Source organism: Phaethon aethereus (genome assembly GCF_964289735.1).
Source record: "Phaethon aethereus genome assembly, chromosome: 1".
Classification (NCBI taxonomy): domain Eukaryota; kingdom Metazoa; phylum Chordata; class Aves; order Phaethontiformes; family Phaethontidae; genus Phaethon; species Phaethon aethereus.
Genome location: NC_138575.1, coordinates 215,030,874 through 215,046,503, shown reverse-complemented (window position 1 = coordinate 215,046,503; position 15,630 = coordinate 215,030,874). Strand labels below are relative to the sequence as shown.

The 15,630-nt window shown below is 43.6% G+C and overlaps 1 protein-coding gene across 1 annotated transcript; it reads left to right on the top strand.

The window, feature by feature from the left end:
- Window positions 1–3,942: 3,942 nt before the first annotated feature.
- Window positions 3,943–15,509, top strand: CCDC90B (coiled-coil domain containing 90B; the record flags this gene model as incomplete). The annotated part of the gene is made up of 9 exons (XM_082007204.1): window positions 3,943–4,057; window positions 6,366–6,485; window positions 9,177–9,280; window positions 11,435–11,536; window positions 12,199–12,240; window positions 13,108–13,179; window positions 13,263–13,316; window positions 14,131–14,245; window positions 15,394–15,509. The coding sequence occupies 9 exons, from the start codon at window positions 3,943–3,945 to the stop codon at window positions 15,447–15,449; spliced, it is 780 nt and encodes a 259-aa protein (XP_081863330.1). The 3' UTR covers window positions 15,450–15,509.
- Between the last annotated feature and the right edge of the window lie 121 nt (window positions 15,510–15,630).

The window sequence follows — 15,630 nt, the reverse complement described above, 5'->3', positions numbered from 1 at the left end:
CTTGAAGGTCCTTTCCAACCTAGTGATTCTGTGATTCTGCGATTCTGTGATTTGTTGAGATTAAACAGTATCTTGTTTTGCTGTAGCTCTTTGTACTCTGTTTGACACTGGTCAGAAACCCCAGAAGAGATTTGCAAGGGCTGAATTCAGAGACCTGTGCTCACTAACACAGCCAATATAGAGCTTGCCATAGCCCAGGCCTCTTCTAATGGTGGAAGACTCAGAAATATTCAGAAACAAGAGAGCAGAGTGAAAGGGCATCTGGTACTCAACCACCTCTGGAAATCCAGCAGCAGTTTAGGTTTCTAAATGCAGTTCAGCTTTGAAAATCTTTGGTCCACCTAAATTCAAGAAAGGAACTTGCTAGTGATTCAGTAGGAAAATCAAACCTAGGCTGGGAAAGATCTCGAAGAAAACAGGAAGAAAAAAGGAGGGGTATGCGTGTTCATTGTTTGCAGAAGGAGCAGACTCAAGGCAAATGGTCCTTTCCAGCCCCACATACCAATGACTAGATAGCACCACCATCGACAATAGTAAAACTTTGATCTGTATCCTGAAGGCAAGGGAGGCAACAGGGAGCTCCCACAAAGGATGACAGATAGTGAAAAATATATACTGTATGAAAAATAGGGGGGAAGGGTAAAAAATTAGTTATCTTGTTTCATTAGTTTCCCTCTTTCCAACCACTTCACTGGTTTCAACATTTTTCTATGGGGGGTCCATATCTGCTTGCCCTCCTTATTTTAATCTGTTTGAGGGGTGTGCCTTCTATCTTATAGCATCTTTGTGGAGTATGGCAGCACGAACTAATCCCTGCTGCAGGCCCTTATCCAGATGGATGAACAGACAATATAGAGATGTGCGTGCAAAAGCTGTAGGAAGGCCAGCTGAGAGCATAGGAATAGCTGCTCTCCACCGTATTTGTGTAAAATAAATATCACAGAGTGGAAGGGCGCGTTGATCAGAACACACAGTCCCATCGTCAGACCCTGTATGGCTGTAGGCTGCTGCCCTCCTACGGCAAGCTGGGACAGCCGCCCTCACCTCCAGAGCATCTCTCTGTGTTACTAAGATGAACGAAGTTCAGTTGCTGATACCAGCTGCCAGAAATTACAGCTTCCAAACACCCAGCTTGCCCGCTTACTGTCTGTCTGAAGTAGAAAATAAGCACCCTGGGGCACTTGGCCTTCCTGTGCTGCAAGAGAAGCCTTTGTGGTAGGAAAGGACTGCGTGCCGCTCAACGAGCAATTGCCATCCCAAGCCTGCATGCGACATTGTTAGTGCTGAACAATAATGTCCCCACAGAGAGGGCACGGATTCAGGGCTCTTCTCCCTTAGTGACAGCTTTTTGTTGCTATTGTTGGGGTTTTTTTTCTAATGTCTGTATCTTGGCAACACAGCAGTTGTTGACTTGGAAACTCAGTACTTTAAATAAGGCTAGGCTTGTTCGAGCATTTCTGCTGGATCCTGCATCTGTTACCATGGCAGGACTGTGAAGTTAAACCTCAGCACAGGTACCGGGCCTTTGCTTTCCTGCTAATGCCCTCACAGCGAGTTCCTCGGCTGCTTGCCGCCTTTAACACCCTGGTTCAGACAACTGAGACTGGTAGCAGTGCTTCCTCCACCAAATATCCCATACACTTCTTACTTCCACCTTCGTTCTCATCCTAGAAGTCCTCTGAATGAAAGCCATGCCCTGAAAGAGGAAAGGCCTCTGAACAAATTAAGATTCCCCCAACTGGTTCTTGTGAACAGAAGGAAACAAGGCAGGACCAAAGCTCCATGTAAGCGAGAACACTGAAACAACAGCTGCTTCCACTGAACGGACACAAGCAGTTCATAAAAGCTGAAGCCAACCTGGCAGCAGAAAGGACCTTCAAGTAACTGAGAATCAAAGGGTTTTTAGTACCAAGGAGACTTTTCTGCTCCGAAAGCCTGAATTTTTAAGTGCTCAGCTTCAAGCACTGCAGCGTACTAGCTGTGACAGAAGCAGGCCTCTGGGAAGAGCACAGAAGGGTGAGTTCAGACAACCTGCAGCTGCTGGTAACTGCTGAAAAAATGCATGGTTTTTACCCACAGATGTCTTATGTCATGGCTCTCAAACTTTACTATTTCAATTAGAACTTTTTTTAAAAAGTACCACTAGCACTTTTTTCATCTGCACTTTTAAGATGTAACTTCAGCATCCCTGGACCGCTACAGTGAAACAGATGTCTGAGAGCGCCTCATGTATTTTATTGTAACTAGCACAAACTGAAAAGCAAGAATTCAATTTTGCAAAAATATTCTGAGGCTGTAAAATCTGCATTTTGCTCTGATAAGGAGTAAAATGAAAACAGGTTGCAGTTTGAAAGGTTCAGAGTTCAAAGTCACAAAGATCCAGAGTTACAGTTTCATCCTTCAGAACTGGCGCCACGGCTGGTTTTGTGTTTAAAGTCGGCGATATTTGGACATAGGCAGAGCCAGGCTTAGAGAGGTTCACCTGTGGCAGTTTTCTGAGGCTAGAGTAAGTTCAGGACAGAGAACAAGGGCTCAGTCAGGAGGAGTTCATATCACCAAAATACAGTCCCTTAGACTCTGCAGTCTGTCCCTTAGTCCTCTCCATCACAAATCTAATTCTAACTGTACATAAGGATGAAAGTTCATATCTAAGAGAAATTCAGGGCTGTTTTCTTTTCCCAAAGTCCATCTTGGGATTCTGTGTGTGCAGTGAATGCTCAGCCCTCATGTCACTAGTCCCCACATGTTCAGTCAATAGGTTTGCAGTCCCCAGAGCTGAATTTGCCTTTTCACAATATTTGCATGAATGCTCCACACCTGCATCTACACAGATCTAAATTGCTCTGAACTCTGTATGGCCTATTATAGGTCACCTGCTTTGCCTCTGGACTCTGCCTGCCCAGAAATCATTCTGTCCTGAAGGCAAGCAACATCAGGGTCTTGTCTTTGACAAGCTCTCCTGTGCTTGGCTAGATTAAGAAGCCTGTCTTACCCAAACTTTGGTTTAAGCACTCTATGGGGAATGCTCAAAACACTGGGCACACCTCCCTCGAGTTCCATATATGTCAGGGATGCTCCATCAGGCTGACAACATACACAAGTAACTCAGCTGACCCCAAGGCTGCCCAGCTGTTGCTCCACAGCATAGCACTGACAGGCACCACACATTCACAAGCTGTTTCAGACGATCCCTTATTACAAAGCTCCTCGGGGTGCACATGCTGCCCAGCAGCAAAGTGAGGTGTCCTTTATTCTAATTTGCAGCATGACACCCAGGATGTTTTTCCACTTCTGGGCTGTGTCAGAGCACTGCTTATCTCTGAGCCCTTGGACCACCCACTGACACAAGCCTCTCTCTGGATATCTCTTCTCTGTACATCTTCCAAGCAAGAATAGTCCACAGATTTATTTTTCCTACCTCCTCCTCTACCCACTGTGTTCTGCAGGTGTTTTAACTCTGCCAGTTCATCTTGGCTCTAAACAGGTACCAACACCTTTCACACACGCTGTACTGCCAGGGACCAGACCACTCGCTGCTGTCACCGGCCTAAAATCCCAACCGCCCCAGATTGATTTGCTACAGAGCAGCCTTTCGCCAAGCTTTAGCCAAGCTATGAGAAACGCTCGTGCTCTGAAGCAGCCAGGTTGCTAACAGCAATTCGAGCTTATAACCGACGAGGAAGGACGCCGGGATACCGAGTGACAGAAAACATGGCTGCCGCAGCACCGGCTCGCCGCTGCCTGCGCATGCGCAGTGAGCGCTGTCGCTCCTCCCCTCCGCAAGGCGGCGCAGCACCACCGCCCTCAAGCCGGGCCCCTTCCCGGCGGCTGAGGACTACAATACCCGGAGCGCAACCGGAAAGGTCTCGGGCGGCGCTTGCGTAGTGGGGGCACCGGGTGGTGTCTGGCGGCGCGGGCCGGAAGCGGCGGCCTCGTACTGTGATGAGGGGCGCCTGGGGCGGCGCCGCGCTCCTCGCCCGGGGCGGCGGCAGCGGCTCCCGGTCGGGCCCGCTCCGGCTCCCTCTCCGGGCCCTGCTGCCTCCGGTTCCTCAGAGAGGTGAGGAGAGCCGGAGGGCTGTGCGCGGGCCCGTGGCCCGTAGGGAGCCGGCGAGTCATCCGTCAGCCCCTCCGCGGGGTTGTACAAGCCCAGGGCAAGCAGGCGACCCCCAGCCCTTCGGGGGGCGAGGAGGGAAAGCGGCAGGAGCGGGCACAAGGCTGCCTGCTGTAGTAGGGAGTAGCCACGGCGCCTCTTAGGTGGCCTGGGAGGCCGCACTGGGCCTTTGGCGGGCGGAGACGGTTGCCTGAGAGCTGTCGTGGGGGCCTGTCCCCAGTGCGGCCTGTGCGGGAGCGCAAAACGCTTTCCTCGGGGGCTATGTGACAGGGCCGCAGCACGGGGTGCGTGGAGGGGGCAGGAGCAGTCGGTTGAGTAGCTTGTGGGGATAGACGGATGTCTGAGGCGCAATGGGAGTTAGCCAAGGGGTGTGGAAAGGCATCAAAAAATGGTGTCTGGGACACAGTCTGTGAAACTGTCGCTGAGTTCTGAAGGCAGCTTTGGGCTGAGCACTGTGCATGGAGTCATGTAGGAGTGAAGCGAGAGGAGAAGGCGGCATGTCTAGGGGGCAACTAAAGGGTTCATGCTGTAATACTAGTTTTTCTGAGAGAGAACCCTTGGTATCAGTGCAGGTTGGGAGATGAAGGGATGGCGAGCAGCCCTGCCAAGAAGGACTTGGGGATCCTGGTGGATGAAAAGCTGAACATGAGCCAGCAATGTGCGCTCGCAGCCCAGAAGGCCAACCACATCCTGGGCTGCACCCAAAGCAGCGTGGCCAGCAAGTCGAGGGATGGGATTCTGCCCCTCTGCTCCGCTCTGGGGAGACCCCCCTGCAGTGCTGCATCCAGCTCCGGAGTCCTCAGCACAGGAAGGACATGGACCTGTTGGAGTGGGGCCAGAGGTGGCCACCAAAATGCTCAGAGGGATGGAACAGCTCTGCTGGGAGGCCAGACTGGGAGAGTTGGGGTTGTTCAGCCTGGAGAAGAGAAGGCTCCAGGGAGACCTTATTGCAGCCTGCCAGGACTTAAAGGAGGATTATAAGAAAGATGGGGACAGATTTTTTAACAGTGCATGTTGTGATAGGACAAGGGGTAATGGTTTTAAACTAAAAGAGGGGAGAGTTTGACTAAAACTGAAAGAAGAAGAATTTTTTCCCAATAAGGGTGGTGAGACACTGGCCCAGATTGCCCAGAGAGGTGGTCGATGCCCCATCCCTAGAACCATTCCAGGTCAGGTTGGACGGGGCTCTGAGCAACCTGCTCTAGTTGAAGATGCCCCTGCTTACTGCAGGGGGGTTGGACTAGATGGCCTTTAAAGGTCCCTTCCAACCCAAAGATTCTATGAGATCTATAGACATATATATATATATATTCAATCTAGTGGGGAAAAAAAATCCAGTAACGCATTTAAAGGACAAAGAGCTGTGTGTTTAAAAGCTATTAACGCTTAGTGAAAAAAGAATCTTTTACTCTGCAGTAAATTTTAGAGTTATTTTAAATTATTTGTACATAGTATTCAGTGTTCATGCACTTAAATACAAATCTTTCCTTTGTCTCCTTAATCGTAAATCTTATACAGACTTTGGTTTGGATACTACAGCTGGGTTAGTTATAGTCACTTCTTCAGAGTAGATACAAGGCGGCACTTAACTTTATCTAGCAGTGATACAATATAACTTCCCTGTGTTTATAATGATGGAAAGCTTTTGAGTAAAAGTCTAGATAAGATACAGAACAACATTTTGGTTAATGCAGAGCGCCAGCAGTGAGAGGAGTTTCAAATAAGCATGGATTTAGAAGTAACAGGGCTTTTTAGATAACAAAGAATCTGTCAGAACAGAATCTGTAACATGGAAAGCCCCATAAAGATAAGATGAAGGGAAAAATATGCTTGAAATAAAGTAGGAGCAGCAGTGAAACATCTTGTGGGAAGGCATTTACATAATAAAAGGGGTGTATCTTTAATACCTATCTCTGAGGTACTGGGTACAAACATCATATTGCATTGTTTCCCAGTTACTTGCCTGGTGAACCAACAAATTCATTCTGAACAACTAGTTGTGGTGGTTTTATTTTTAGTGTATCAATATGCACAGCTTCCTAGTTATAGTAATTAAGATTGATGAGTCCTAGTTAGTATAGATTTCCTTTGGAAAAGCGATTGATGGTTTCTGATGTGTGCTGCAACCAAGCTATCAAAAGAACCCAGCTTTTTGTTGCAACATCCATGCAACTTTGCTATGATGAAAGAAATTAAAATTATAATATTGCATGATAAACCAGGTTAAGTTTAAATCCCACATTGCCACTTCCAGGTTTTGCTGCCACATTCATTAGGAAGTCATATGATGTCAGAAGAGTTGAAATCACTCCCCTGGAGCAGAGGAAGGTAACTTTTGATACCCATGCTTTAGTGCAGGATCTGGAAGCCCATGGTAAGTGATATCTGATAAATAATTCCAGGAAAACTTTACGTACTAAAACTTTGAGTGCCATCAATTTTCCCAAAGTACCAATATTCGCATTATAAATTGTTTTGGCAGCCTCTCGAGGAGGCTGGTGAAGGAGAGGCATCTGACACTGTTTCATGCCCCTGTAACCATACACATAACTATTACATTAGATTTACCTTATTTGTAGCTCTAGGCAAGTTTATATAGTGCTTCCAGCCAAGGAACATAGAGGTAACAAATGTAAAGTAACAGTAACAGTTAAAGAACTGTTTTCTAGCAAAAAGGAAGCTTTGACAGAAGTTCCTTCTACTAGCCTGCTAATAGTAACTTAAGTTTTTTTCGTAAGTATATATATTTGCAGCAGCATAGTGCTGTGATACATTCTTAATACCTGCACTTTTATTCTGTGATTGTGGCTGTCTGAAGTTAGATTAAAGGTCCATCTAGCCCTGGGTTCTGTCTGCTGACAGCAGCTGTGAGTCAGTGCCCGCAAAAGAGTGTTAAAACAGGGCAGATGTATGTGACACATCCTCCTGTACTTTCTAAGCCTCCAGCTCTGTTCACCCTGGAGGTATTTTGAGTCAGATGTGAGTTTTAGTAACAGTGGAATTCTTTGCACAAGCTTACTCAGTCGCTGGACCACTATAAACTAGTTAGTACCCAAAATATCCTTTCTTACAGAATAAAAATCTACTCCTTTTATTTATGCAGAACCTGGCTTCTGCGAGGGTAATTTGATGCCCGCTCAGCTCTTTTGTGGGAAGAGAGAATGAGTATTTGATCTTTTATGTTACTCATGATTATGTAAACTTCTGTCATATTCCTCCATGATTCTTTTCCAAATAGAAGAGTCCTAGCAGGTTGAATTTTTCCTTGAGCAGTAGCTTTTCCATGCTTCTGATCATTCCTGATGCTCTTCTGTGAATCTTTTCCACTTCTATTGCATCCAATTTCAAAGGTGAGGGAAGAGCTGCTGACACTCTTTGACAACTGAATGTCCCATGGATTTCAACAGTGACATAATGTTGTGTCTATTTTGTTCTCTGCTCCTTTTCTTAGTAATCCCTAAGGGTGTCGTTTGCTTTACTGATTCCTACTAAGCATTGAGTTGATATGTTCATCAGACTAGGAACTGTCTTTTAAAATCCCAAGATCTTTCTCCTAAGTGACAGTTGGAACCTGATCCAGTCTGAGGTTAGGGTTTTTTCCACTATTTGGGTCTAATAATAATATGTATTACTAGTTAGAAGACTCCTAACAGTCCACTAACAATATTTTTTTTTTTCATGCATGTCAGACTTGTCAGCCTGTAGTTCCCTACATCCTTTCTGGAACTGTTTAAAAACTGGCATTGTATTTGCCATTTCCAGTGCTCGGGTAACCGAGGTAGTTTGTGAGACACTACTGTCCCCAGTACTAATTCAGCTATTTCTTCTTTGAGTTCCTTTAGAACTCATGGGGTGAAGTCTGCCTGGTGCTGGTACACTGTGTTATTCAGTTTAATTTGTTCCAGAACTTCTACAAATACTTCAGTACTACAGTGACAGGGCTCTATAGGTAAAACCTATACATGACACAAAAGTGAGAGAAGCATTTAGTCTTGCTGCAGGTAGTTTTCAGGCTCCATTCTCTTGCTTATATGAATTCCTCCACATTTTCCAAATTTCAATGCAACAAGGACAGTTCCTGCTGTAGAGAAAGAACAAAACAATGAATTGGCAAAAACCTACGTAACCCTGAAAATTCAGAGGAACTGAAGCAATACTACCACACCTCTTAGTATTTGGAAGGAAACTGTCATAAAGCATGCGTAGCTTTTTTAGTAATGTAAACCAATGGTGCAGCTTGACAGCACCACTATTTTAGAAGGGAGCAGTGGCATATTTCTCTACATAATGAGAGAAATGAAAGCATTTTTCAACACAAAGTTGATTGATCCCACTTTATAAAATGGTCTAGTTGAAACACAACATGTCAGTGAGACTGCTGGAAATAAATCTTTACGGCAAAAGTTCTCAGCACTAGATCAGGTATGGCTAAAATGACAGCTGGGCGGGGTTCTACTATTGATTGCACATCATCTTTAACACTTCGGAATTGTACTAAGCTATAGACAAAGTGTAATTTTTATCATTAGAAAATAAAAATCCCAGTTTTAATTCATCCTGCAGGCAATGCAGCAGTTTTAAAATGAGTTTTGCATGTGTTCATCTCTGTGCAGAACAATTTCAGTGTATGCAGAGTTACCTTTTAATTTTATTATTCTATCAGATGCATGCGTTGTAGCTCGAGGTAAGTTTGGTTTTAACAGAATTTGCGAAGGTTCATTATGAAGTAAAATTTTGCTGAATTACTTCTGTAATGCAAGAACAATGCACACAATGCAACTAATGTACAGAAATTTGGTCCTCCTGTCTGCTGCTTGCACAGACTGTTTCAGTATATTGAAAGTTAATGTGCTTCATGTTTTTGTAGCATTGTCTGTGTTTTTTTCTGTTTAAAATTTACGTTACTGGCTCCTCGCTGTCAGTTTTCAGTAACTGTGTGGCTTCCCATTGCTACTGTAGTTAGGTACAGTGCTTGAGTGTCCCAGTTTATTACGTACCTCTTGCTCTTCTCTTCATCCAGCTTTCTAATATTACCTTAACTTGTCATCCTTCAACTGTCTTCTAGGCTTTGGGAAGGAACAAGCGGAGACCATCGTATCGGCATTAATAACCCTGTCGAATGTCAGCTTAGACACAGTCTATAAGGATATGGTTACACAGGCTCAGCAGGTAAAAAGTAATCTACTGCGTATGTATACAGCATTTTGTGGCTATAGTGCCTCAGATTTGCGTATTTAAAAGACAAGTGAACAACTGTCTATAGTACTATAACAGTTCACTTTCCTAAGTTTCAGGGTGGTACTGAGAACAGTGATCTCTTACACCTTTTGTCTCACAGGAGTGTTTTCCAAATGCAGCCACAATGTATAAATATAATGCAGAGATTGCTTCATTTGCTACTGAGGAGCTCTGTGGTGACACCAGACTTTTAACTGTACTTTACAGCGGTTGAGGGCAGAAGAGAGATGCAAGGAGGGGTTCCTGAGCAATAGCAAGACCACCTAAAATACCAGAAAACTGTCAGTGTCTTTACTATAGTAAAGATGTGAACTCTGTTCTGAGATACACTGTGTTTGTCCTATTTTCCTATTCATAAACTAAAAACTACTATTAAAACTATTTCATTATTTTACTCTGCATTTCTAAAACTATACCTGTAGCAAAAGCTAAACATGGCTAGGGTGTGGGCTCAAACACCACCACGTGGTTGTCCGAAGTGTTCAACAGTTACTGCAGCACCTTGGCTTGATTTTGACCTGTGCCAACTCAGCTCCCCAACCTGGGCACAATTTACCTGAAAGTGCAGGGCCAGGAACTGTTCCTACCGGGCAGGGTGGACAGAGCCATCCTGGTTTAGGAGGAAGACATTTTAGCCATCTGGATGTAATCTGTGGTGTGTCATGTGCCCTCGGGGACAGAAGCAGGCTCTGAATTGTCTGGTTGTTGATGTAAACCTAGCTGTTTGCCCCAGTCAGGTCAACACCTCAGCCTGCACTCAAGCAAAAAGTATCGAGGTGTCTCCTACATTTAGATATTCAAGCTGATGTCCGTGGCCATATCTGAAGGCAGTGAATCAGTTGCACGGATGGTTTTTCTGCTGATAATAGAGGTGGTGACAAGTTTTGTTTTAACAAATTGCCAAAATAAAAAGAACTTCAGTTTTTCTTGTAGGCCAGACATCTGAGCTAAGATAATAAAGCTCTGATGCACAGTAATGGTTTTAATAATTACTTAGGAGGGCTGTGCAAGCTGAAATTATGTGCCATTCCTCTTCAGTGAGTTAATGCAATTAAGCATTCATTGCTATTTTATTTAAACTGCTGAGCCTTACTTCCAACAGATTTATATCTTACTGGCATTTATTCCTAATAAAAGTTATTGAACTTTTTTTTTCTGTAAGTCTGAGAAGAAGACAGGAACTTGTTTCTTCCCCCCCCCCCCGCCCCCAAAATGGAAACCTTTCTTTTTGGAAATCCTATTATGTGTAAAGAAAGTCAGTTTCCCAAATATAATTTGCATGGAAACAGGCAGAAACACTGTTTTTTTATACTGTAGTCAGTGTTGAGACTGAATGTTTTAAGGTGGGATAAGGCAAAGTAGCTCCTCAATGTAAATGCGACGGAAGTTTCCCAGGAATTGTAAAAACTTCATTGTGTTTGGCGGACTAGTCAGACTTCAGTGGAAGTTGCGTCAGGGCATATTTTAATGAATTCAGTTCAACATAGGATCTGAGAAATACTGTTTGCTTGTAGTCTGAATGAGAGCTCTTCGTTTTGCTGGCAATTCTGAACTTGTTAGGCCAAACAGCAGGAAGGCTTTTTTCAGTGCTTTTTAGCAATGTTTTACTAGTGTCCATCAGACTTGAACACTGAGAGGACAGTGTGATACTTGTATCATTAAGTCTTTGGCTTTTGATGACGTTGTGGGCAAGAAATGGAAGTGCTTACTTAGGAACTGGATTCAAATGTTCATTAATGGTTTGTAGGCTACAGAACGCTCGTTGAAAACAGAAGAGAATGAAGGGCTAACCTGTAGTTTCGGGTCTATTTCATTTCATAGCTACTTAGACTAATACCTCTAGCTTTTTTGCTTAAATTCAGAATTAGTGTATTAAAGCAACAGAAAAAGCACAAAACAAAAGCCTCTTGAGTCTTTCAAACAAATTGCAGCTATAAAATTCTGTTTCTGTCACTTTCTTGTTGAAGAGTCTCGCCATTTTTGTGCTTTGCAGCAGCTAATTTCATAATTTCAGACCTAAAACTCCTTACTTTACTTACCAGAAACTGTGCAGCTTAATCATTGACATGTTTTATTGTTTCTAAGGAAATAACTTTACAGCAGATAATGGCACATTTGGACTCCATTCGAAAAGATATGGTCATCCTGGAGAAAAGTGAATTTGCAAACTTGAGAGCAGAGAATGAGGTACTAATAAATATTTTTAATTAAGCAGTTTAATTGCAATAGATGTTGGGTTATACCTGTTGTACATTCTTGTGGAACAAAACATAAATGTAAAAGTAATTTTTTAAAAATGGATACTTTTATCAAGAGTTTAAGTGTTTGTAGACTACAACTTCTATGATCATATAAAAATATACTTCAAATTATAAGACTAGCTCAGTTCTTCTGTAAAGAAAAAAAAAATCTACACATCTTAGAATCTTCCTTAATTTTATTTAAGGATTATTCTGGTACAGTCTTGTCACCATTAACCATACAATGCAGGGAGAGTAGTCAGCCATTTCTTTACAACAATTTAATTAAACTGGTGATTAAGACATGTTTCACTTTTGCTTGATAGCATTTTGGTATTTTTCTGCTGTCTTTAATTTCAGAATAAAACTATCATCATTGTTACAAAATAACCTTTTATTTTGAGGAAAATTCACAGCAGATTATATGTGGCTATACAGATTGAACACACTAGTTCGGTTATTTAATCAAGAACAAATTGCTCTGTTGGGAGAATAATCAGGGAAAAGTAATTGCATGCATGCAGTGGTAACGCTTACATGACTGATTAACTTGGTCAGCAGTTTTCTGAATTTGTAAAATCATTTTTTATTTTCCTCCTCTGCACCTAGAAAATGAAAATTGAATTAGATCAAGTTAAACAGCAGCTAATGGTAAGTAAACAGCAAGTACCTACACACTCCTATTGGGGAAAGTAAATAGTTATTTTAGAATCATAGAATAGTTTGCGTTGAAAGGGACCTTTAAAGGCCGTCTAGTCCAGCCCCTGTAAAGTGAGCAACTAGATCAGGTTGCTCAGAGCCCCGTCCAGCCTGACCTGCAGTGTTTTCGGGGGTGGGGCATCTACCACCTCTCTGGGCAACCTGGGCCAGTGTCTCACTGTCAAAAATTTCTGCCTTAGATCTACTCTGAATCACCTCTCTTTTAGTTTAAAACTGTTACCCCTTGTCCTGTAACAACAGGCCCTGCTAAAAAGCCTGTCCCCATCTTTCTTATCAGCCCCCTTTAAGTCCTGGCAGGCTGCAAGAAGGTCTCCCCGGAGCCTTCTCTTCTCCAGGCTAAACAACCCCAGCTCTCCCAGCCTGGCCTCCCAGCAGAGCTGTTCCAGCCCTCGGAGCATTTTGGTGGCCTCCTCTGGCCCCACTCCAACAGGTCCATGTCTCTACCTGTGCCGAGGGCTCCGGAGCTGGATGCAGCACTGCAGGGGGGTCTCCCCAGAGCGGAGCAGAGGGGCAGAATCCCCTCCCTCACCCTGCTGGCCACGCGGCTTTGGATGCAGCCCAGGATGTGGTTGGCCTTCTGGGCTGCGAGCGCACACTGCCGGCTCATGTTCAGCTTTTCATCCACCAGGCCCCCCAAGTCCTCGGCAGGGCTGCTCTCCATCCCTTCATTCCCCAGCCTGGAGTGATACTGGATGTTGTCCCAACACAGGTGCAGGACCCTGCACTTGGCCTTGTTGAACCTCATGAGGTTCACACAGGCCCACTTCTTGATTTTCATAATCTTTGTTTGTGTTAAAGAATGAAACCGGTAAAATCCGAGCTGACAGCAAGCTAGACATAAACCTGGAACGGAGCAGAGTGACGGATATGGTAAGCTGGTCTATGAAGATAACCTTTTCAGTTCTGTGTTGTCTTTTCTGTTACTACAGTTGTAATTTATCTTTTATCCACAGTTTACAGATCAGGAGAGGAAACTGATGGAAGCAACTACAGAGTTTCATAAAAAAGTAAGTCTTGAACAAAGCTCATTTTCTATTGAGCCAGATGCAGTTACACATCACATGTTGTGTAACCCCCAAACTTTCATGAAAGTTAATAGACTTTTGAATGTGGTAAAGCAAAAGGCTGCGCTGTATCACTCACAGCTCCTGCACATGCCTGTTGCCTAGGTCTGTGGGATTTGCAGGAAGAATCCCGCAGAAGGACTGTATGTATCCCACATTCAGGCAGGAGTCATACAAGCCTTGTCTCTCGCTTCCTGAGTATCTTATGCACAGACTGTTACAGGTGGGATGTGCGCTGCTGTGCTGCCCTTCGCAGTATTAACAGATGAGCTGATCAGCTGTACCAGAGAGGTGGTTTAGGCGGCTACCACCAAGCAAATATTTCAAGGGCAGGATGTCCTCAAAGCTGCTAGCAGGCGCTGAAGTCCAAGAAGCTGATGATGGACACGTCCCATCTTCAGCATCTCCTCCCTTTTCTGGATATGGCTTGTAAATGCGTAAACCTTTGTTTCGTGAAAATTTAGGTGTCCTATCTATTCGCTGTAGAGCTTCCTTTAGGAGGCACAGGCATATCAGAGACAAAAGTCTGCATGATCTGAGTTTTCTCTTTCTATATCCCTCTTTAATATTCTTCCTGGATTGTATTAAATGCTGTTCTGTCTCTTCTAAGGTCTCTTACCAGCTCTGTATTTTACTTCAGTGATAAGTTGGAAATTTGTTTCTCTTGTTTCTGGTAGCATGGTATTCTTGTTTGGCTTTGCAAAGCTGAAAGGGCTAGAGACCACTGTCAAATATGTGCTCTCTTTTAATGTTTCAGGATTCAAGTACCAACAGTGTTATCTCAGAAATCAGTAATAAAATTGACACTGAAATAGCCTCCTTAAAAACACTCATGGAATCGAATAAACTCGATACAATACGTTATTTGGCAGGTATGTAATAGGCAAGGAGGTGAGTACCAGTATTGTATTTTGGATTGTATAAAACCTTATTCAAAAGTATATGCTAAATGAATTCAAGAGGTCAGATGTGTAGCAGCAGACAACTGGGATTGGGTGGGGGAAATCCCCCACCCAGCGGGAAGAAATGTGACATAGAACACAGAAGAGATGGGAACATACAGACTCTGCTGCAGTTGGGACTAGGATTGTGCCCAGAACTGGGATTAGGAGGAATATGGACATGACTTTAAAAAAAAAACTTACTACCTTGACTAGTTTGACAGTACCTCTGCTTGCTGCAGGGCAGCTGTTTATGTGGCGGCATTGCTACAAAAGTTCTCCTAAGGTAATTTAATTTACCCCGAAAGTTATCTGTCATTCAGGACTCGTCTGAGAATGACCAGTCCTGCCTCCCATTCAGTCCCCTGCAGACAGTTGCAGCCTGGCAGTACTGGTACTTTCCCCTGCTGAGCAGAACAAATTTCAGTCTGATTTGAGATTTGTCTTCTCAATATGTACAGAACCAGTGGAATTTTTATTGTATTGGAGCTGGATAAAAAGAGTGTAATGCATTATATTTGGAAGTGAGAACAAGTTCCAAGGGAAACATAATTAGCATTATTCTAACACTAATTGAACAGCAGCTTAACAAATCTGAAAGACAACTCATCAGGCTTCGGAGGTGCTGCCTAGATATCCTTATGCTGTGTCAGATACGTGTATTGTTAGTTCATTGTCATATTGTTCAGTGGGAAATCATTTTAATTACATCCTGGTACAGCCATCGTTCCTGTAACAGAATTTCTGATAGATGGGTGACAGTAGTAAAAGTTACTGTAGCCCGTTTTGCCCTGTATTATCCAGCGTGGTTACTCAGATGAGTCCCTGCAAACATAGCTCCTCAGGCTGCTGAATTCAACCTGTCTCAACACCTGGGCAGTGCTACTGTCCGGGATATTACACCTAAGACAAGTCATTGTCTTCTAAAATTATTCTATCACACCTGCAGTGATTCAGGAAGTTTAGGAGGCTCTGCTCTAAAGTTGTTACCATTCTTCCATCTGTTGCAGTTAATTTCCTGTATGTAGAAGGTGATACAATTTAAGAGTCAGCTAATTTCCTTCCCTTTTTTTTAACAGCTTCCGTATTCACTTGCTTAGCAATAGCACTGGGATTTTACAGGTTCTGGAAATAGATCTAAATGGAATGACTGCATCAAATACAGGTGGAGGAAAGGCCACCTAAGCAACATCAGTTTGACGATCATGTTTGCGCTGTAGATAACCTTGGTACCTTTTTGTTTTGATACTCTTACTGTGCACTAAAAATGTTTTCTGCATATGTAACACTAAAGATCAAAATAATTGAGAGGGAAG